Genomic DNA, 20651 nt, shown 5'->3' with positions numbered 1-20651 from the left:
GCGAGAGTCCAAAAGTGGCAGGCTCAAACCCAGCACCTCAATCCGTGGGTGATACCAGATGAGAGACTCCCCCCTGGGCACACAGAAGACTGGGCAACTTGGAAGGCGCTGAACAGACTGCACTCTGGCACCACAAGATGCAGAGCCAATCTTAAGAAATGGGGCTACAAAGTTGAATCCTTGGCATGCGAGTGCGGAGAAGAGCCAACCACTGACCTCCTGCTGCCATGCACCCTGAGCCCTGCCACATGATGCACAAGGGAGGACCTTCTTGCGGCAACACCAGAGGCACTCCAAGGGGCCAGAGACTGGTCAAAGGACATTTAACCAACTACCAAGTTTGCAAAATCTCTGTGTTTTTTCTTTTCTTTTTAATCTCTGTGTTTGCTTTGTTCTGTTAGAATTGTAATACAATGGTATGGTTGCTGATGACACGATAAATAAAATAAATAAATAATAAACTCTATCTATATTCAGTTGTTCCCTATCTATGACTCAATTAAACTCAATCAAACTCAATTACTCAATAAATCTATCTATCTATTATCTATAGGTCTCAATTAAACTCAATTGTTTTCACAATGTTATCTTCGGAGGTACCTGTCTGCCAACAGCACATCATGGATTCTTCCTTAGAGCCGCCGCAAACTAGGTTCCTGCGGGAGAAAACCTTGCTAGCACGTCCCTGACGTCATGAGCCTGCGCCTCTCTCCCCGCCCCTTTCTCCGCCCCTTTCTCTTTGCCAGCGTGGTTTTTCCTTTGCTAGGGCAGCATTGCCCGCATTTTCTCTCAGTTGAATTCTGCCAACTGAGAGAGTACGCTGGCAATGCTGCCCTAGCAAAGGAAAAACCACTCTCGCACGGAGAAAGAGGCGGGGCGAGAGGTGGAGTCTCGTGACGTCAGGGACGTGCTAGCAAGGTTTTCTCCCGCAGGAACCTAGTTTGCGGCGGCTCTTAAGGCTGAAGGGGCAGGGAGACCTCCAAAATGGCTGCTTCTACCCTGGAAACAGGGGCGGGCCCAAAGAGCTACTCTTTGGCCAATCATTGCAGAGGGCCTGCAAACTGGCTTTCCTACCTCTGGCTGCTAACTTTTTAGGCCTTTGCAGAGGCTGCAGCAGCCTGGGAGAAAGGCAAGGGGCAACCAATTTAAGCAACCCAAAAAGGCAATGAACCCAGTCTCCTGGGAGACGGAACACTCCCCGCTTAAATTTCCCAGGATCTGGGAATTTACCGCTAAACATATACAAACACCTTTGTATACATAACGATAAAACAGTATAAACATTAAACACTCTCAACAAGCAAAACAAGATCGCTGATTGGTCAGTCCAGGACAGACATTTTGTCCTTGTTGTAAGTCTTTAATTGAACTTTCCTGTCCTTACCATCAGGGCAAGGAAAAGTCTTTCGTATGATGCCCATGGGCCAAGCATGGCGGGGCAAGTCTCTGTCCTTTCATGGTAATAACGAACAAGCAACAATGCAATGCGACTATTGGGGGGGGGGGGGTATGATAATGGGGTTTCTTACACATATCTTAAGTTTAGCCTTAGCTAACCTTCCTCCCACTCCCAAAATACCCTCCCTAGAAGACTGGCTCTGACTGGCTAGAAGTGACATCACATGGCACGCTAATGAGCCGATGCTCAGCTTTTTGTATCCTGTTTGTTTTGGGATGCTCTGCGGTATATTTTAGAGTAGTTTTCCCTAACAGAAAATGCAGTTCATCAAATGATAACATCTCTTTACCAAAATACAGAACATTTGCTTGGTGGTACTTCCTCCATCTTTGTGCACGCTGCTGGTTTTGGCCACATACAGATTGGCAGTGGAGAATGGCCTCTTCTGAATGGAATGGAGCTGATGTGGAGATATTGGAAATATAGATATTTCTACATATATTGTAGAGACATCAGACTGGCAACCAAGATCCATTGCCTAGTCAAAGCCATGGTATTCCCTGTAGTCACGTACGGATGTGAGAGCTGGACCTTCGGGAAGGCTGAGCGAAGGAAGATCGATGCTTTTGAGCTGTGGTGTTGGAGGAAAGTGCTGAGAGTGCCTTGGACTGCGAGAAGATCCAACCAGTCCATCCTCCAGGAAAGAAAGCCCGGCTGCTCATTGGAGGGAAGGAGACTAGAGACAAAGCTGAAGTACTTTGGCCACATCATGAGGAGACAGCAAAGCCTAGAGAAGACAATTATGCTGGGGAAAGTGGAAGGTAAAAGGAAGAGGGGCCGACCAAGGGCAAGATAGAATAGACTACTGCAACGCTCTCTACGTGGGGTTGCCCTTGAAGACTGTTCGGAAACTTCAACTAGTCCAGCGAGCGGCAGCCAGATTGCTCACTGGGGCGACATACAGGGAGCATACCACCCCCCTGCTATGCCAGCTCCACTGGCTGCCGGTTCAGTTCCGAGCACAATTCAAGGTGCTGGTCTTGACCTATAAAACCCTGTACGGTTCCGGTCCAGTGTATCTGTCCGAACGTATCTCCCGCTACGTCCCACCTCGGAGCTTGAGATCATCTGGGGAGGCCCTGCTCTCGACCCCACCACTCTCACAAGTGAGGCTGGTGGGGACGAGGAGCAGGGCTTTCTCAGTGGTGGCCCCTCGCCTGTGGAACTCACTCCCCGGGGAAATCAGAGCATCACCATCCCTCCTCTCCTTCATGAGGAGGGTGAAGACTTGGTTATGGGACCAGGCCTTTGGGCAACCAGGCAATTAAAGACCAGCAGGATTGACAAAATGGTATTAAAAGCGGATCTATGAGACAGCAAACACTGACAATGTAAGGGAGGAATTTAGGTTTGTATTGATTTTATTGATTTTTTACTGGAATAATGCATGAAGCTGTTAGTAACTGTGAATTTTACTGTAAGTTGTGATGATTGTTGTAATGCTGGCATCTAATCATGCCTTTACTGTGTAAGCTGCCCTGGGTCCCCTTCGGGGTGAGAAGGGTGGGGTAAAAGAACCCCAAATAAATAAATAAATAAATAAATAAATAATAAGATGGATGGATGGCATCCTTGAAGTGACTGGACTGACCTTGAAGGACCTGGGGGTGGTGACGGCCAACAGGGAGCTCTGGCGTGGACTGGTCCATGAGGTCACGAAGAGTCGGAGACGACTGAACGAATGAACAACAACACACACTAAAAGCACTGAAATGTAAGAAAAATCAGGTTCTCTCTGTATTAGAAAGCTATGCTGACAGGACAAAAGGATGCTGAAGGAGATATGTGTTGAAAGGGGGAGGAGAAGGGAGAGCCTATCTATATATTCCAGAGACCTGGTACGGCTTAGTACAGGCTATACCTTCTTCCTTCTAAAAGTAAGGAGTCTCCTTCCCTCCCTCCTGACAGGTCAAAAGTAGGCCTCTTGATGGATCTGTGTAAGCGGAATGCTGAGACATGCTCCTTGCATGTACAAAGATATAATTTGATATTTCTATGATGCTAAGGTGACATAGCGATGATGTGAACGTATGTAGAAGCACGTCTCTTTGTTTGCCTGCACTTGAAGATGTATAACAGGGAAAGTCAACCCCTTTATCCTCACTCTGGTTTGCTTTTGATGGAGATTCCACGCCAGGGTCTCAGCTGAAAAAAAAAAAGTACTTTTCTGCCTCTACAAAGGATCGCTCTTGGTAATTATTATCTCTTCTATCAGCCATAACAGAGCTGTGGCAGGACTGAGGCCACAGACGGCTTTGTTGGACACCTCCTCCCAGTTGCACTCCCCTCGTTGCCTCCTCTGATCAAGGCTCATGGGAGTCTCAGTCCCACCTCACCTGGAGGTCCACAGGATTCCCACCTGGGGCCTGGGAGGCTGATTCTTGGGTTGTATTTAGACCTGGAAGGGGGCCATGAGTAAAAGGAAAAGAGGGCCATGAGCAGGAGATTGGGGAGAGAAAAGGGGTCGGGGGCGGAGGTGCCTCAGAAAGGCAGCTGAACCAGGTTGGTGTCAGACATCATAGGATGCTCACCAATGGCACCTGCGGTAACTTTTCTCCCGGTTTCAGGCGGCTTCCCAACGAAGTTGCCAAAGTTGCACCGGCACCACATGCACAGCACCACTCACCTCAAGGGGCGTCTCAACTTTCAGTTTAAGGAAAATACATAATCCCCTAACAATGCTCCGGGAGACACAACATGGGCTTGAGAAGAGCCGTGAGTTTTTCCAGAATTTATCTGACTTTCATTCTGGGTACATTTTCTCGGCCTAATTGCCAAATCAGACCACCTCTCTGGGGTCCTCGTTGAGGTTGTGCCAACATGGCTGACATCATCATAGGCTATCACTCGTGCCTGAGTCTGATTGCCTTCCAAGTGTAGGGTCTTGGTGGTGGGTCTGTAGGTGACTGTAGAGCCCTATTCTTGATCTGCATGCTCTTCCAGAGTGATGGCTTCAATTTGCAGATGTAAGGTGATCCCAACATGGGTTAGCTTGATGCACCTTCCTCCTGACACATTTCTCCTTTTCACCTTCCATTCGTGCCTCAAATTCCACATGCACCCACTGTATGACCAGCCAAAACCCATGTCTATAAATCCATTAACTCCAGCACAGCCGCATTCCTTCCTCCCATAACCCTTCCACGGGAACCTTCCATTAGCCTTCCATGGGCAGACCAAAAGACAGCTTCAAGACTTCAAATCGAGTAATGAGAATTTCTTAAATTTCCCACCACACTTCCCAATCAATTAACAGCAACAATGAACAGTGCTCCAGCACCTATCAGTGAGTGGACCCTAGCCACCATCGGTCTGGACCAATCAACAACTGGTGCAGCAAAATCTCTGTGTTGAACCACTCTCAGTTTTTGGAGAGCAGTCTTTACTGACAACCACTTTGGTCAAGGTGAATAAACACCTCAGTTCTTTGCCTTCATCTCACCTGTGTCTTATTTGGTTCTTTGGGAGCTTGACATGCCGGGCCCCCAAACCCATGATTCTTGTAATCCTAAAATGACGTAACATATTGGGCAACCAACAAATTTGTCCTATCCCGCCACTAGCTCCTTCCAGTTCCTCTTCTTCCAATTTGTGTTTAGAATTATCACAGAATTCTTTTGTTTGTTGCAGAGTAACAGTCCTGAATCATCTTTTATTAAAATAAAATGATAATCCTTCCAATTTCCCCCATCTATATACGATGTTTTTCTTCCTTAGCTTCTCTGTCAAGTAACAGTAATCCCTTCTTTTTGGCAGTGTATGGCCTGGGATGTCAAGACACAGACACCTTAAAGGGGTCACACACAGTTCTTAGTCCAAAGGCAAAGTTTATTAAGTCCAATGGAAATTAAGCTCAGAAGCACTTAACTTCAGTGCTTCTGGCAACAACTCAAGATGTAGACCAACCTTGGTGCAAAATAAAGCAATTGGAGAAATAACCCAGATTATCTGGAGAAAGGATCCGGATTAAACACAATCTTCAGCGGTAAACAAGCAAACTGCAACCAAAGAGTTAACAGAGAACAGAAACCGCAGGGAGAGAGAAGCTATAGTCAGTTGAAGTCCAGAAGTCAAGATAGAGGCAAACCGGAGTAGCGTCGAATCCAAATCCAGCGGGCAGCGTCGTCATCAAATAGTCCAAGGTTCAGGAGAGGAGAATTCCACACTCACGGGAAGTCAGTCCCAACGAAGTAAACGGAATGCCAAGCTGCAGATCCAGGATCCAAAATCCCAAACACGAACAGGCAGTGACAAGAGCATACGATACCCAAAGTAACACCTTGCCTTCTGCAAAGGCTCCCCATTTTTGACCTTGCTTATATTACACATCCTCATCCTCCGATGAAGAGCTAGCCAACACCCCATCATTATCCCGTGCAGGTTCCCCATGAACCACACGTGAACTCCTGTTACCATCTCTCCAACCCCTCCACCTCCTGTCAAGACTTAAGTTTCCCCATGTTTCTGTAGTGTTCCCCGATTGCCACTCCTCGCCACCCGAGAAACCCATGAATGTATCACTGGATGTTGGTTCCCCACAAACCGCTTGCACCTCTCGAACTTTAGTCCAATCCAAAGCCTCATCCCCATTCCCATCACTCTGTGACCCAGAAAAACCCACAAAGGACTCTTCATCCGTGGGGGCCATAAGTATATCCCGGATCCTTTTCCTTTGACACTCCTCATCAGAGTCTGACTCTTCAATAACCTGTTTCTCTCCTCTAGCCTCCAACCCACCATTTGCACCAGTAGTAGCAGGTCTTACTACAACATGGGGTGTCTTTCTTTATTATCATCTGTATTCCGTGATATGTCAATTTGATTTTTTTATATTTCTGCAAAATCTCATCTCTAAAACTTTTTTTCACAACATAAATAATCACATCTTTTGTCACTTTTCCGTAGCCAACTCTCCTATTTGTGGATCTGAAAATTCTATCCGCCTTCTATCTCCAGTTCAATCTCATTTCAGAGGTGTTGGATGGGCAGAAAAGAACACAAAAGGCTTCAAATAATTCAACGTTTTATTGAATGAAAACATGTGTGCAAAACACTCTACAAACATGTGCCTTGCAGCAAAAACAGCACTGAAATAATTATAACATTATGACGAGACAAACCTGAGGTACAATATAATATTATTTACTTAAAACTAATAAAAATTATTGAACTAAATAAAACATAGTTTCTCTATTAAAATAACTACTACATAGTTCCACTTCCTCTTCAGTGAGAACATCCCAATGCTTCCTAAAAATGAACCATGAACAAAGCACTGCTGGCCCCTTTAGAATTTCTCACCTGTGTGGGAAATGCTTTGCTCGGATGGCACACCTGGAAAATCACCTGGGGGGTCATCAAGGTATGCCATCTGAGCAAAGCCTTTCCCACAGTCCTGGCATTTGGAGGGTTTCTCTCCTGTACGGACTCTCAGGTGACGCTGAAGGTGTGCCTTCTGAGGAAAGCATTTCCCACAGTGCTGGCATTCGTAGGGTTTCTCTCCCGTATGGACTCTCAGGTGACACTCAAGGTGTGCCTTCCGACCAAAGCATTTTCCACAGTGTTGGCATTCGTAGGGTTTCTCTCCTGTATGGACTCTCAAGTGACGCGCAAAATCTGCCTTGTGAGCAAAGCTTTTCCCACAGGGTTGGCATTTGTAGGGTTTATCTCCTGTATGGACTCTCAGATGACGCTCAAGGTCCGCCTTCTGAGCAAAGCATTTCCCACAGTGCTGGCATTCATAGGGTTTCTCTCCTGTATGGACTCCCAGGTGATTCTCAAGGTTTGCCATCCGAGTGAAGCATTTCCCACAGTGCTGGCATTCATAGGGTTTCTCTCTCGTGTGGTTTCTTATATGAATCTCAAGGTCTGGCTTTCCAGCAAAGCATTTTCCACAGTGTTGACACTGGAAAGGTTTCTCTCTTGTATGGACTCTCAGGTGACACTTCAGGTCTGGTTTCCAAGCAAAGCATTTCCCACACTGCTGGCATTTGTAGGGTTTCTCTCCTGTATGGACTCTCAGGTGACGCTTCAGGTCTGCCTTCCCAGCAAAGCCCTTCCCACAGTGCTGGCATTTGTTGGGTTTCTCTCCTGTATGGACTCTCAGGTGAAGCATCAGGCCTGGCTTCCCAGCAAAGCTTTTCCCACAAAGCTGGCATTGGAAGGGTTTCTCTCCTGTATGGTATCTCAGATGAATTTCAAGGTGTGGTTTCCAAGCGAAGCTTTTCCCACAGTGCTGGCATTTGAAGGGTTTCTCTCCTGTGTGGACTCTGAGGTGCTGATTCAGGCCTGGCTTCTGAGCAAAGCATTTCCCACAGTGCTGGCATTTGAAGGGTTTCTCTCCTGTATGGACTCTCAGGTGATTCTTAAGGTATGGCTTCTGAGCAAAGCATTTCCCACAGTGCTGGCATTTGAAGGGTTTCTCTCCTGTATGGACTCTCAGGTGATTCTTAAGGTATGGCTTTTGAGCAAAGCATTTCCCACAGTGCCAGCATTTGTAGGGTTTCTCTCCTGTATGGACTCTCAAGTGACACTCAAAGTATCCCTTCTGAACAAAGCATTTCCCACAGTGCTGGCATTTGTAGGGTTTCTCTCCTGTATGGTATCTCAGATGAATTTCAAGGTGTGGTTTCCAAGCGAAGCATTTCCCACAGTGCTGGCATTTGAAGGGTTTCTCTCCTGTATGGACTCTCAGGTGATTCTTAAGGTATGGCTTTTGAGCAAAGCATTTCCCACAGTGCCAGCATTTGTAGGGTTTCTCTCCTGTGTGGACTCTCAAGTGACGCTCAAAGTATCCCTTCTGAAGAAAGCATTTCCCACAGTGCTGGCATTTGTAGGGTTTCTCTCCTTTATGGACTCTCAAGTGACGCTCAAAGTGTCCCTTCTGAAAAAAGCATTTCCCACAGTGCTGGCATTTGAAGGGTTTCTCTCCTGTGTGGACTCTAAAGTGACGCTCTAAGTATCCCTTCTGAACAAAGCATTTCCCACAGTGCTGGCATTCATAGGGTTTCTCTCCTGTATGGATTCTCAAGTGATGCTCAAAGTGTCCCTTCCGAGAAAAGCATTTCCCACAGTGCTGACACTTGTGGGTTTGAAGATGTTGGGCAAGATGCAGCTTGTGCCTAAGATGACGGCTATCCTTCATGCTGGCTTTTGTGGCCCACCAGTTATCTCCTATAAAGAAAAGACAAGGATAGACAAGTGTGAATCCAGACATTCAGGGAGGAAGAACCTTTTGTAGGGCTGATGGGGACACGAGAATGGAGGAAGAAGTGGAGAGTAGTCAGGCGTGCAGAGGACGGAGGGGTGAGGGACTACAGCAAAGCTGCAGAAGAATCAGGACACCCAATAGGCTTGTCAAAACTGGAAGCGGGAAGGATGGGTCTGCAGGCCAATGAGGTGGTGGTCGGTTGAGGGGGTGAGAAGAGGGCAACTGGGCTGATAGCCTTGGGCCAGATGTGGCCTTGCTCTTGGGATGACAAGCGGGGACACTCTCCTCTCAGGGTTCTACTTTGGCCTCTCTGTGCGCATATGCTCATCCTTACCAGAGTATACCCATCCAGAAACGTGGGCATGCATTTAGGCAAAACCACAAGACCAGTGTTAACGGGTTGTGATTACTCTGAAGGACACACAAGTGGACCTGAGAGCCCCGGGCTGCCTGGGAAGGCTTCGCTTTCTGGACTCTTGTGGGCCTTCCCAGAGGCACCTTCCAGACCCAGAGAAGGACTGGTTGGGAATTGCTCACTGTTGCTAAGGGGAACCCCTTGATGTTCCTGGAAAACAAGGACCTGAGCTGAAGAGGACATTCAAGGTTGAGGAATTGAAAGGGCCCTGACTCTCCTGAGGAAAGGGAATGTTTTGGAGGTCCTTACGCAGGAAGGCCACATTCTCATAGGTCTCCATCATGACCTCCTCATACAAGGCCCTCTGCTTCTTGCCCAGCAACCTCCATTCCTCCTCTGTGAAGTAGATGGCAACATCTTTGAAGTTCAAGGTCACCTGCAACAGAAAATAGGCGCCACTCAGGGAACGGCTTCTCCAAACTGGAGGGGAACGTTGGTGCCTCCAAAGAGTGGATGGATTGCTCCAGAAGGCAGACGAGAGCGGGACATGTTTGGCCCTTTTCCCATTTCCTTTTGAAGAGGAGTACACGAGGGAAAAGACCAGAGTTCAGTCTGGATTCCTGATGAACTAGATTGCATGTGTGAAAGGAGATTTCACTTGGCAAGTGGGTGCTCTTCCCCATAGGTCTTCCCCATCTGCATTACGCATTGGCAGAACTCTAGGACCGAGGATGGGATTTGCAGTCCATACAGTGAAGACCTTCCACCGAAAGAGACTCTTCCCATCCTTGATGTTAAGGTAAGGCAACCACAAATGAAATCCTTAGCAACGACTGCCTTCCGTGGAGCTGAAAACACCAGCTCTCCCAGTCAGGGCCTCCTTCCTCCAAAGGGGTCTTTCCCCCCCAGCCCCAAACCCATGAGTCCAGTCATTCTGCCCTTGGGAAGAACCGTTGGTGGTCCCAGTTGAAGACCCCTCCCAAGGGCCCTATCCGAAAGAAAGAAAGAAAGAAAGAAAGAAAGAAAGAAGGAAAGGAAGAAAGAAAGAAACTTTGTTAACCTGTTCCTGGGGCATCTTTCTTGCACCTTCTTTCACAGAGGAGGAATTCATTGTAGGTTGTCTTATCTCCGTAGGTCTGGAGACTCTACAGGCCAAGTTTGGACCAATGCACACCTGCAGTTGAAATCGATAGGAACTTTAGAAGGGTCTACCCCAGGAGGAGAGACCATGCAGCCCCACCAAAGAGGAGTCACTACGTTGGTGAGCAAAGAGAAGCTTAATTTTAAGCAATTTATTTTCCCCAAGTTCCCAAAAAGATCTCACCAAAGTTGAAAACAGTGCCACCGAGATGTTTATTAGCGATTCAGCTGAAAATGATGCAAAGCAGCAATCATTCGCCAAGCTAAGCATACATGTACACAAATAAATGCCATTTTTATAGAAAAAACAGAGTGTGGGGTTTGAATCTTCCCCCCTGCCCCCCCCCCCCCTCCGCCTGGCTTGAAGGTGATTGACTGGCGCCTCAACAACTGGGAGGAGGCTTCTCTGCCCCTCGAGCGCCTGGGCCAATCACAGGGCTTCTGCCACCTTGGCGCGTCAACGAATCAGGAGGGAGGGAGATGGGACAAGGGAATACAATGCATTCTTGAATGGATTATGGAACTCAGGAAATGTCCATGTGGCTCAGCGAGTCCTAAATGGCCTTCAAGTGAAACCTGTCTATTGTATCGTGGTTGATCTGAGATAAGCATTGATCACTTAATCCAGGTTTTCCTCTTGTGGTCAGGTGGGGGCACAATGGGGGAGATTTTGGGTGAATGTCGTTAATGGAAAGGCTTGAAAGAAAACGGGTTGGGGGAAGAGGACTTCCTGAAAGTCCTCCCCCCCCCCCATTGTAATGTGATTAAAAAGTCTGCCAAATGATTATCTTCTTGATGGCCCGACTCCGAAATCAAGAAAATAATTCTTTGTTAATTTTCCATGCAAGAAATGTTCTGAGATAAGGTCTTAACAATCGCTAATTGCTTTTTGCAAAGGCAGGGCAACTTCCTTATACATTTTCCTCAAGGAGAAGGGAAGGGGGCAAAAGGGTCAGGGCAAGGTCAGATACATGAAGGGAAATATAGAAATACAGGAGAAAATATGAAAATATAGAAATCCTAATACAGAGAGTAAACCCAACTACCCTCCCCCAGCGTCCATAGTTCATATTATTCCTAGGAAGGTCCATAAAGGGAAATCTATCCATGAAGGGGGAAGAGAGTCCCTTGTTTGTGAAGTGGGGGACCCTCAGGAGCCCAGGTGTGCCTCAGGTGGGAAAAGTCAAATACTTTTGTGGCATGATTTTCAGTAATAAATTGGTTACCTTCTGCTATAAACATATGAAAATAGGGCATAAAGCCTTGATTAAATGATACACACCAAACTGACCAAGGTTTAACCCTTATTATCCAGCCTGGTGTCCTTGCCCTTAGCAAAACTATAACTTACTATCTCTAATGGGGGGAGGGGGTCGTGTTCAGGTGGAATCTCCTTTCTTGTACTGCTCTCCTTCATTATTTTAAGTACACCTATTTTCATTTCTAATAGAAATCCATCTGTATCCAAGCTGCCGCGTCGTAATGTAGCCCCAAATTTGGTCATGCCATTCCACCTCTCTCTCTTGAATCTTGAACATTTTTTTTTTAAATTTTTTCCAAATGAGTTTTGTCAATGGGCTTTTCTTTCTTTCTTTTTGCTTGATAATAGTCAGGTGTGGTTGCTAAAGGATGGACCTTATTTAAGTTTCAGACTGAAAAGCAGAATGGGTTCTGTATGATTTTGGACATAGTCGGTCCCACAGAGTTGTATTGATCATAGTGGACACCTGGCTGAGGAAAGAGGGAGGAAAGAGACACAGAAACAGTAACTGTGACCCTTGGAAGACTGAGGGGAGCAAGCCCGGTGGGGCCTCCATTTTGTGATCCGGACACCATTTTGTGTTGCCTGTCCCTGCCCACTTCTGCTCGTTGATGCAGATGGAACGTCTGTCGCACCTCAGAGTAGAATCACCTTGCTTTAGACACCAAACAGCACACAAGCAATAGTCTTTATGGTTCATTAAAGTAAAAGATAAAAGTTCAAAAAGGCAAAAGTATAGTTCCAAAGATCAATACCAGGTAGCACTGGAAAACAGGATCCACGAAGACAAGGCAAAGTCCCATGAGAACATGACAAAGTCCTGAAACCATGAACATGAAAACTGCCAGATAAATCCTAAGTCTCTTGGCTGAAGCGAGAAGTTGCTCTGACACTGGAGTGTTTTCAAACAGCCTGTTTAATACCCTTTGTAAAACATGAAGGCGTTCCTATGGCCCTTGGCCTCCCTCTCTCTTTTGTTAGCGATTCTCACACTCCTTCAAATCTTTGGAAAACATGAAGGCGTTCCTCTGGCTCCTGGCCTCCCTCTCTCTCTTGTTAGCGATTCTCACACTCCTTCGAACCTTAAATTCCAAGCGATCAGCTCGATCTAAAGCTCCGGCCTCATCAAGGTCAATCTGTTCGTTAGTGCTTTCTTGCTCATTATCTGGTTGAGAACAACTGTCCTCCCTTCCTGAATCAGAATGCACCTGTCTCTCCGTAGTTTCATTATCAACAGCAGAGTCATCCCTTGCTGTGAGGGAACAACTGAACTTCTGTACCCTGTTCTTCCTCGTCTATCACAGGGACTTCGTTTTGCACATGACTGTGAATCTGAATCCCATCATCCTCATCAGAATCGTTGACTCTATCACTTTGAGATTCCAGCTGAGTTACAACACCGTCCTAGTAATAATAATAATAATTATTATTATTATTATTTGAAACACAACAAAATGAGAACACAGCTAACAAGGTTACTCTGCTGGCTGTTGTATTGGATCACACATCGGACACTTCTCAAGGGTCTAGGACTGTGTAATGTATCAGTGAATAATGAATGCAGATCCCAGTAGGGCAGCCTTTTGCACACAAACACAAACACCGGCACAAACATCGGCAGCCATGATTTTAACAGGAGCGGAGCACAGGGAGCATACAACCCCCCTGTTGCGCCAACTCCACTGGCTACCGATCTGCCACCGGGCTGAATTCAAAGTGCTGGCGTTGGCCTTTAAAGCCCTAAACGGTTCCGGCCCAAGCTACCTATCTGACTGCATCTCTGCCTACGAACCCACCAGGACTTTGAGATCTTCCGGGGAGACCCTGCTCTCGATCCCGCCTGTTTCTCAAGCTCGGCTGGCGGGGACGAGAGGTAGGGCCTTCTCGGTGGTGGCTCCTCGGCCGTGGAACGCCCTTCCTACGGACATTAGACTAGCACCATCTCTAATGGTATTCCGCAAAAAGGTGAAGACCTGGATGTTTGTGCAGGCGTTTGAGTAATTTAGTGCAATCTGGTAATGGAACATAGGAATGGAACAATGGACGACGAACCTGGACTACGCTTGGATGATGAGAAGATTGGGTACGGTTGTTTTTTGTAATAATTGTGCATTGTAATGGCTTATTGGTAATTTATGGATAATGTGTTAAGTCAATTGTTATATGTTGTATGGAACCACAGCTGTTTCTACTGTTTTTACTGTTTGTGAACCGCTGTGAGTCGCCTTTGGGCTTGAGATACAGCCGTAGAGAAGCAAAGTAAATAATAAATAATAATAAATGTGTTTCCAATTTCTGTGAAAGTGATAAAAGCCTTGCAACCCTGTTGCAGGGTGTGAGAGACCTTTTGCTCAGTGGGCAGTTCCTGTCACCATATTGCTAGGTCCATATTCAAAGCCTTTGTAGTAAGGCCCCAACTTGTGGTCTCTTCCTTGCACTGCTGACCAGGCCTTTGGGGGGCTCCTGAGCTTGCCTGGAGTTTGTCTGGGGTGCTGGTGAGTCATTGCCCCGACAATAGTGGTGCCCATAGATTTATTTGTTTGTTTGTTTTGTGTCAAAAGCATTGCATAAATTATTATAAAACTGAAAAAAAAAATAGAAGGAGCACAAGCGGCTAAATATCTTTTGACCAAAAACGGGCAACAGCAACGGCATTGTCTGTGGCCTCCGACAATTCTTCCTCTGTACATGAGGCAGGGCACAGTGGACAAGCATACCGATGGGGACTGTGATCGAGGTTCCTTCTTTGGAGGCTTTTAAACAAAGGCTGGATGGATATCTGTCGGGGGTGCTTTGAATGTGATTTTCCTGCTTCTTGGCAGGATGGCCCACCAGGTCTCTTCGAACTCTATGATTCTATGATTCTAGATGCAGAGTTATCTGTTCTGCTTCACAGTCACACAAGGTGGGGGATTCCTGTCATTTTGCCAGATTGTTTTTTGATCTGCCCACTTTGCATCTGAGTCTGTTCAGGGACTTCCAAGTCAACCATTCTTGGGTTGTTGTAGGTTTTTTCGGACTATATGGCCATGGTCTAGAGGCATTCTCTCCTGACGTTTCGCCTGCATCTGTGGCAAGCTCCCTTAGAGGTAGTGAGGTCTGTTGGAACTAGGAAAATTGGGTTTGTATATCTGTGGAATGACCAGGGTGGGACAAAGGACTCTTGTCTGTTGGAGCTAGGTGTGAATGTTTCAACTGACCACCTTGATTAGCATTTGATGGCCTGGCAGTTGTTTGGTGTGGCTTGTTAGGGAGCAGAAGACATTTCCATCTTGTCTTTACTAATAATATAATATTGTGTATTGTATATACATATAATATTTATAATATTATAATGTAGTACAATATAATACTAGTAATAACAATTCAATATTATAATTATAATTATATATTTACATTACATGTAATATTACTAATAATATTTCAATATAATGGCATAGTGCAATATAGTAATATATACTGATATTGTACTATGCTAATAATATAATATATTGTATGAAAATATATATTGTAAGCTGCTCTGAGTCCCCTTCGGGGTGAGAAGGGCGGCATATAAATGCCGTAAATAAATAAATACATAAATAAATAGTGCCTGGGGCAATCTTTTGTTGAGAGGTGATTAGCTGTCCCTGATTGTTTCCTCTCTGGGTTGTTGTAGGTTTTTTAGGGCTATATGGCCATGTTCTAGAGGCATTCTGTCCTGACGTTTCGCCGGCATCTGTGGCAAGCATCCTTAGAGGTAGTGAGGTCTGTTGGAACTAGGAAAATGGGGTTTGCATATCTGTGGAATGACCAGGGTGGGACAAAGAACTCTTGTCTGTTGGAGCTAGGTGGGAATGTTTCAATTGACCACCTCTCCATACCTCGTCCCCACCAGCCTCGCTTGCAATGGAGGCCAGGCCGACCTTAGAGCCCAAACAAACCTTGCCCAGGAAGGGAGGTTGGAAATGGGCCGATAATTGTCAAGGATCACTGTGCCTGGGGAAGGTTTCTTTCAAATTGGCCTGACAACCGCCTTTTCCAGGCAAGATGGGGCCTTGCCAAAGGAGGAACTTTCCCAAGCAGTGCTTTCCCAAGGACTGACAGAACTGGACACAAAATGGCGGGCGGACCACAAAATGGCGTCCTTCTGGCTTGCTCCCTCAGGAGCCTGAGACCCTCAGCTGCACCTCAGCCTCTTTCCTCCTTCTTGCCCCAGCCAAGTGTTAAACAACCAGGATGGAGGCAAGAACTTTGCCCAGGAAGGAGAGGTTGGAAATGGGCCACTAATTGTCAAGGATCATGGGGTCCAGGGAAGGTTTCTTTCACATTGACCTTAACAACCGCCTTTTGAAGGCAAGATGGGGCCCTACCCTGGCCCAGTGAAGCCTTACCGAAGCAGGAACTTGCCCGCAGTGGCTTCCCAAGGACTGAGGAAGGTGCTAGAACTTTCTATGGCCACCCACTGAGCATGCTCAGTATGGACTGAACTCGACACAAAATGGTGGGCGGACCACAAAATGGCGTCCTCCTGGCTTGCTCCCTCAGGAGCCTGAAGCCCTCAGCTGCACCTCGGCCTCTTTCCTCCTCCTTGCCTCAGCCAGGTGTTACTCAACCAGGATTCCCTGATCCTAAACTATATTTTACAGAGCCCTGGGGAGGGAGGGTCACCTCCGATTGCAGAAGGTTTCTTTCAAATTGGCCTTACAATTGCCTTTTCCAGGCAAGATAGGACCTTACCCTGGCCCAGCGAAGCCTTGCCGAAGCAGGGACTTGCCCGCAGTGGCTTCCCAAGGACTGAGGAAGGTGCTAGAACCTTTTATGGGAACCCACTGAGCATACTCAGTACTGACAGAACTGGACACAGAATGGCGGGTGGAACACAAAATAGCGTCCCCCTGGCTTGCTCCCTTAGGAGCTTGAGGCCCTCAGCTGCACCTCAGCCTCTTTCCTCCTTCTTTCCTCAGCCAGGTGTTAATCAACCAGGATTCCCTGATCCTAAACTATATTTTACAGAGCCCTGGGGAGGGAGGGTCACCTCCAATTACAAAAGGTTTCAAATTGGCTTTAGCAACCTCCTTTTTCAGGCAAGACGGGGCCTGGAAAGGTTTCAAATTGGCCCTGCAAAGCCTTGCCAAAGCAGGGACTTCCCCGCAGTGGCTTCCCAAGGACTGAGGAAGGCGCTAGAACTTTCTACGGGCACCCACTCAGTACTGACAGAATTCAACACAAAATGGCAGGCAGAACACAAAATGGCGTCCTTCTGGCTTGTTCCCTCAGGCTTGTTCCCTCAGGAGCCTGAGGCCCTCAGCTGCACCTCGGCCTCTTTCCTCCTTCTTGCCTCAGCCAAGTGTTACTCAACCAGGATGGAGGCAAGAACCTTGCCCAGGAAGGAGAGGTTGGAAATGGGCTGCTATTTGTCAAGGATCGCAGAGTCCAGAGAAGTTTTCTTTCAAATTGGCCTTAACAACCGCCTTTTCCAGGCAAGATGGGGCCTTACCCTGGCCCAGTGAAGCCTTGCCAAAGCAGGAACTGGCCAGCTGTGCTTTCCCAAGGACTGAGGAAGGTGCTAGAACTTTCTGTGCGCACCCACTGAGCATGCTCAGTACTGACAGAACTCGACACAAAATGGTGGGCGGAACACAAAATGGTGGGCGGAACACAAAATGGCGTCCTTCTGGCTTGCTCCCTCAGGAGCCGGAGATCCTCAGCTGCACGTTGGCCTCCTTCCTCCTCTTTGCCTCAGCCACGTGTTAAACAACCAGGATGGAGGCAAGAACCTTGCCTAGGTAGGAAAGGTTGGAAATGGGCCGCTAGTTGTCAAGGATCACGGGGTCCAGGGAAGGTTTCTTTCACATTGGCCTTAACAACCGCCTTTTCCAGGCAAGATGGGGCCTTACCCTCGCCCAGCAAAGTCTTGCCGAAGCAGGAACTGACCTGCTGTGCTTTCCCAAGGACTGAGGAAGGAGCTAGAACCTTCTATGGGCACCCACTGAGCATGCTCAGTACTGACAGAACTCAACGCAAAATGGCAGGCGGAACACAAAATGGCGTCCTTCTGGCTTGCTCCCTCAGGTGCCTGAGTCCCTCGGCTGCACCTCAGCTGCGGCGCCTCTTTCCCAGCCATTGAAACCCACTGCTCCACTGTGTCCTAGGCCTCTTGCATAATCCAGATTATCAACGCAGTCCATCCACATGACCTGCCTTGAACTGGACATGAAAAAAAAACACCTGGCCCTGTCAATGCTTTGCTGGGCCAGGATAAAATACCCTCTAGCCTGGAAAAAGTGGTTGTAAGACCAATTTTAAGGAAATCTTCCCTGGGCCCTACGATCCTTAACAACGATTGACCCATTTCCAATCTCCCCTTCCTGGGCAAGGTTCTGGAGCGGGTGGTGGTCACCCATCTCCAGAGATTCTTGGATGAAACCAATTATCTTGACCCCTCAGTCTGGTTTTAGGCCTGGTCACAGAATGGAGACAGCTTTGGTCGCCTTTGAGCCTGCTACTTTTGGACTCTCGCTTGCTGAGGTGTTCCAGCAAGTGTCTGTAGATCTTAGAAAACTATTTCTAGATTTAAGTCATTGACGTGCTGGCTGAGACCCAAACAGGGGATGAGCTGGAGATGTCTCTGCCTTGGTCCTTTCACTATTGGCTGCTACTTCCCGGCGGATGTCAGATGGTGCAATACCGGCTGAGCAGTGTAATTTCTCCAGTGGTGTAGGGCGCAGACACCCCGTGATAATGCAGCATGTCTCATTAAGAGCCACATCCACTGTTTTAGTGTGGTGAGATGTGTTCCACACTGGGCATGCATACTCAGCAGCAGAGTAGCATAGCGCAAGGGCAGATGTCTTCACTGTGTCTGGTTGTGATCCCCAGGTTGTGCCAGTCAGCTTTCGTATGATATTGTTTCTAGCACCCACTTTTTGCTTGATATTCAGGCAGTGCTTCTTGTAGGTGAGAGCACGGTCCAGAGTGACTCCTCCCAGGGATTTGGGTGTGCTGCATTGCTCCCGTGGGATTCCTTCCCAGGTGATCCTCATCATCCTCAGAGCTTGGGATGCTTGTCTGTTCTTAAGGTGAAAAGCACATGTCTGTGCTTTAGATGGGTTGGGGATCAGCTGGTTTTCCCTGTAATAGGCAGTAAGAGCATCTAGAGCAGTGGTTCTCAACCTGGGGTCCCCAGATGTTTTTGGCCTACAACTCCCAGAAGTCCCAGCCAGTTTACCAGCTATTAGAATTTCTGGGAGTTGAAGGCTAAAAACATCTGGTTGAGAACCACTGATCTAGAGCTTCAGAGAGCTTCTGTTCAACCATCTCAAAGCTCCCTGCTTGAGCGGTGATGGCATGATCATCAGCATAGATGAAGCTCTCTGTCCCTTCTGGCAGTGGCTGGTCATTTGTGTAGATGTTGAACACAGATGATACACAACTCTATTACTCATATTTTGTTGTATTATCCATGCTGTGAACCGCCCCAAATCCCCCAAGGAGATGGGGCGGGGTAATAAATAAAGTTTATTATTATTTATATTTAGAGTCCAACTCACAGCAAACCTCCCAAGAGCTTGTCAGGCTTGCCAAGATTTGGAAATAAGTTGTACAGCAGTTCTTTTAAGTGAGAACAGGATCAGCGTCTCAGGCCTAACCAAGGGTGTCACTGCAATTTTGGGGGTGAGGGCAAACGCTGAGACTCTAGCATAAAGGCTGTAGTAACCCTGTGTTAGTTTGGCTGAAGGTTGGTGGATGAAGAGAGAAAAGAGAGTTTGTTGGACATATTGTAAATACTGTGCTAGTTTCTACTATTACTGTTTGTACTATTACTGCAACCGGAGAAAGAAAAGTCTTCCAGTTGGAACAGTTTGTATTGTCGAAGGCTTTCATGGTCAGAATCACTGGGTTGTTGTAGGTTTTTTGGGCTATATGGCTGTGTTCTAGAGGCATTCTCTCCTGACATTTCGCCTGCATCTATGGCAAGTAACCTCAGAGGTAGTGAGGTCTGTTTGAACTAGGAATATGGGTTTATATATCTGTGGAATGACCAGGGTGGGACAAAGAACTCTTGTCTGCTGGAGCTAGGGGTGAATGTTTCAACTGACCACCTTGATTAGCATTTGATGGCCTGGCAGTGCCTGGGGCAATCTTTTGTTGACAGGTGATTAGATGTCCTCAGAGGTAGTGAGGTCTGTTTGAACTAGGAATATGGGTTTATATATCTGTGGAATGACCAGGGTGGGACAAAGAACTCTTGTCTGCTGGAGCTAGGTGTGAATGTTTCAACTGACCACCTTGATTAGCATTTGATGGCCTGGCAGTGCCTGGGGCAATCTTTTGTTGACAGGTGATTAGATGTCCTCAGAGGTAGTGAGGTCGGTTTGAACTAGGAATATGGGTTTATATATCTGTGGAATGACCAGGGTGGGACAAAGAACTCTTGTCTGCTGGAGCTAGGTGTGAATGTTTCAACTGACCACCTTGATTAGCATTTGATGGCCTGGCAGTGCCTGGGGCAATCTTTTGTTGACAGGTGATTAGATGTCCTCAGAGGTAGTGAGGTCTGTTTGAACTAGGAATATGGGTTTATATATCTGTGGAATGACCAGGGTGGGACAAAGGACTCTTGTCTGCTGGAGCTAGGTGGGAATGGTTCAACTGATCACCTTTGGAAGCTTTTAAGCAGAGGCTGGATGGCCATCTGTCAGGGGTGATTTGAATGCAATATTCCTGCTTCTTGGCAGGGGGTTGGACTGGATGGCCCATGAGGTCTCTTCCAACTCTTTGATTCTTTGATTCTATGATTAGCATTTGATGGCCTGGCAGTGCCTGGGGCAATCTTTTGTTGAGAGGTGATTAGATGTCCCTGGTTGTTTCCTCTCTGCTTTGTGTCTGCTGCTCTTGTTCCTGAGGCCACTCCACCGCACAGAAAGAGACTTGGCTCCCTAACAGGAGTGAAGAGTCCCTTCTGTTGTCGTTCAGGGAATGTCATGCTGTTCCGAACCCAACAAGGCAAAGGCAGCCTCCTCCGAACCACGCCTCAACAGCTAGGTTTCCAAAAAGGGATTCGGACCCTGCCCTCCGGAGCCCACTCCCACTCTGACCATGATGCAAAGCTGGCTCCCCACCCCACCCCACCCCCTTGCTGGGTTTCCCCCCTTGAGACCAGTCCCAGCCTGCCTCTCATAGAATCCTAGAATCAAAGAGTTGGAAGAGACCTCCTGGGCCATCATCCAGTCCAACCCCATTC

The 20651-nt window shown here is 47.3% G+C and overlaps 1 protein-coding gene across 1 annotated transcript; it reads right to left on the bottom strand.

The window, feature by feature from the left end:
• Positions 1-6681: 6681 nt before the first annotated feature.
• Positions 6682-17531, bottom strand: LOC132761739 (zinc finger protein 709-like). The gene is made up of 3 exons (XM_060754822.2): positions 17342-17531; positions 9334-9594; positions 6682-8632 (listed from the first exon to the last, which is right to left on the bottom strand). Exons 1-3 carry the CDS (start codon positions 17529-17531, stop codon positions 6747-6749), a joined length of 2337 nt encoding a protein of 778 aa, XP_060610805.2. The 3' UTR covers positions 6682-6746.
• Positions 17532-20651: the final 3120 nt, after the last annotated feature.

The sequence above is a fragment of the Anolis sagrei genome, chromosome 1 (assembly GCF_037176765.1).
Source record: "Anolis sagrei isolate rAnoSag1 chromosome 1, rAnoSag1.mat, whole genome shotgun sequence".
NCBI classification, from domain to species: domain Eukaryota; kingdom Metazoa; phylum Chordata; class Lepidosauria; order Squamata; family Dactyloidae; genus Anolis; species Anolis sagrei.
This window is presented reverse-complemented; position numbering and strand designations above follow the sequence as displayed.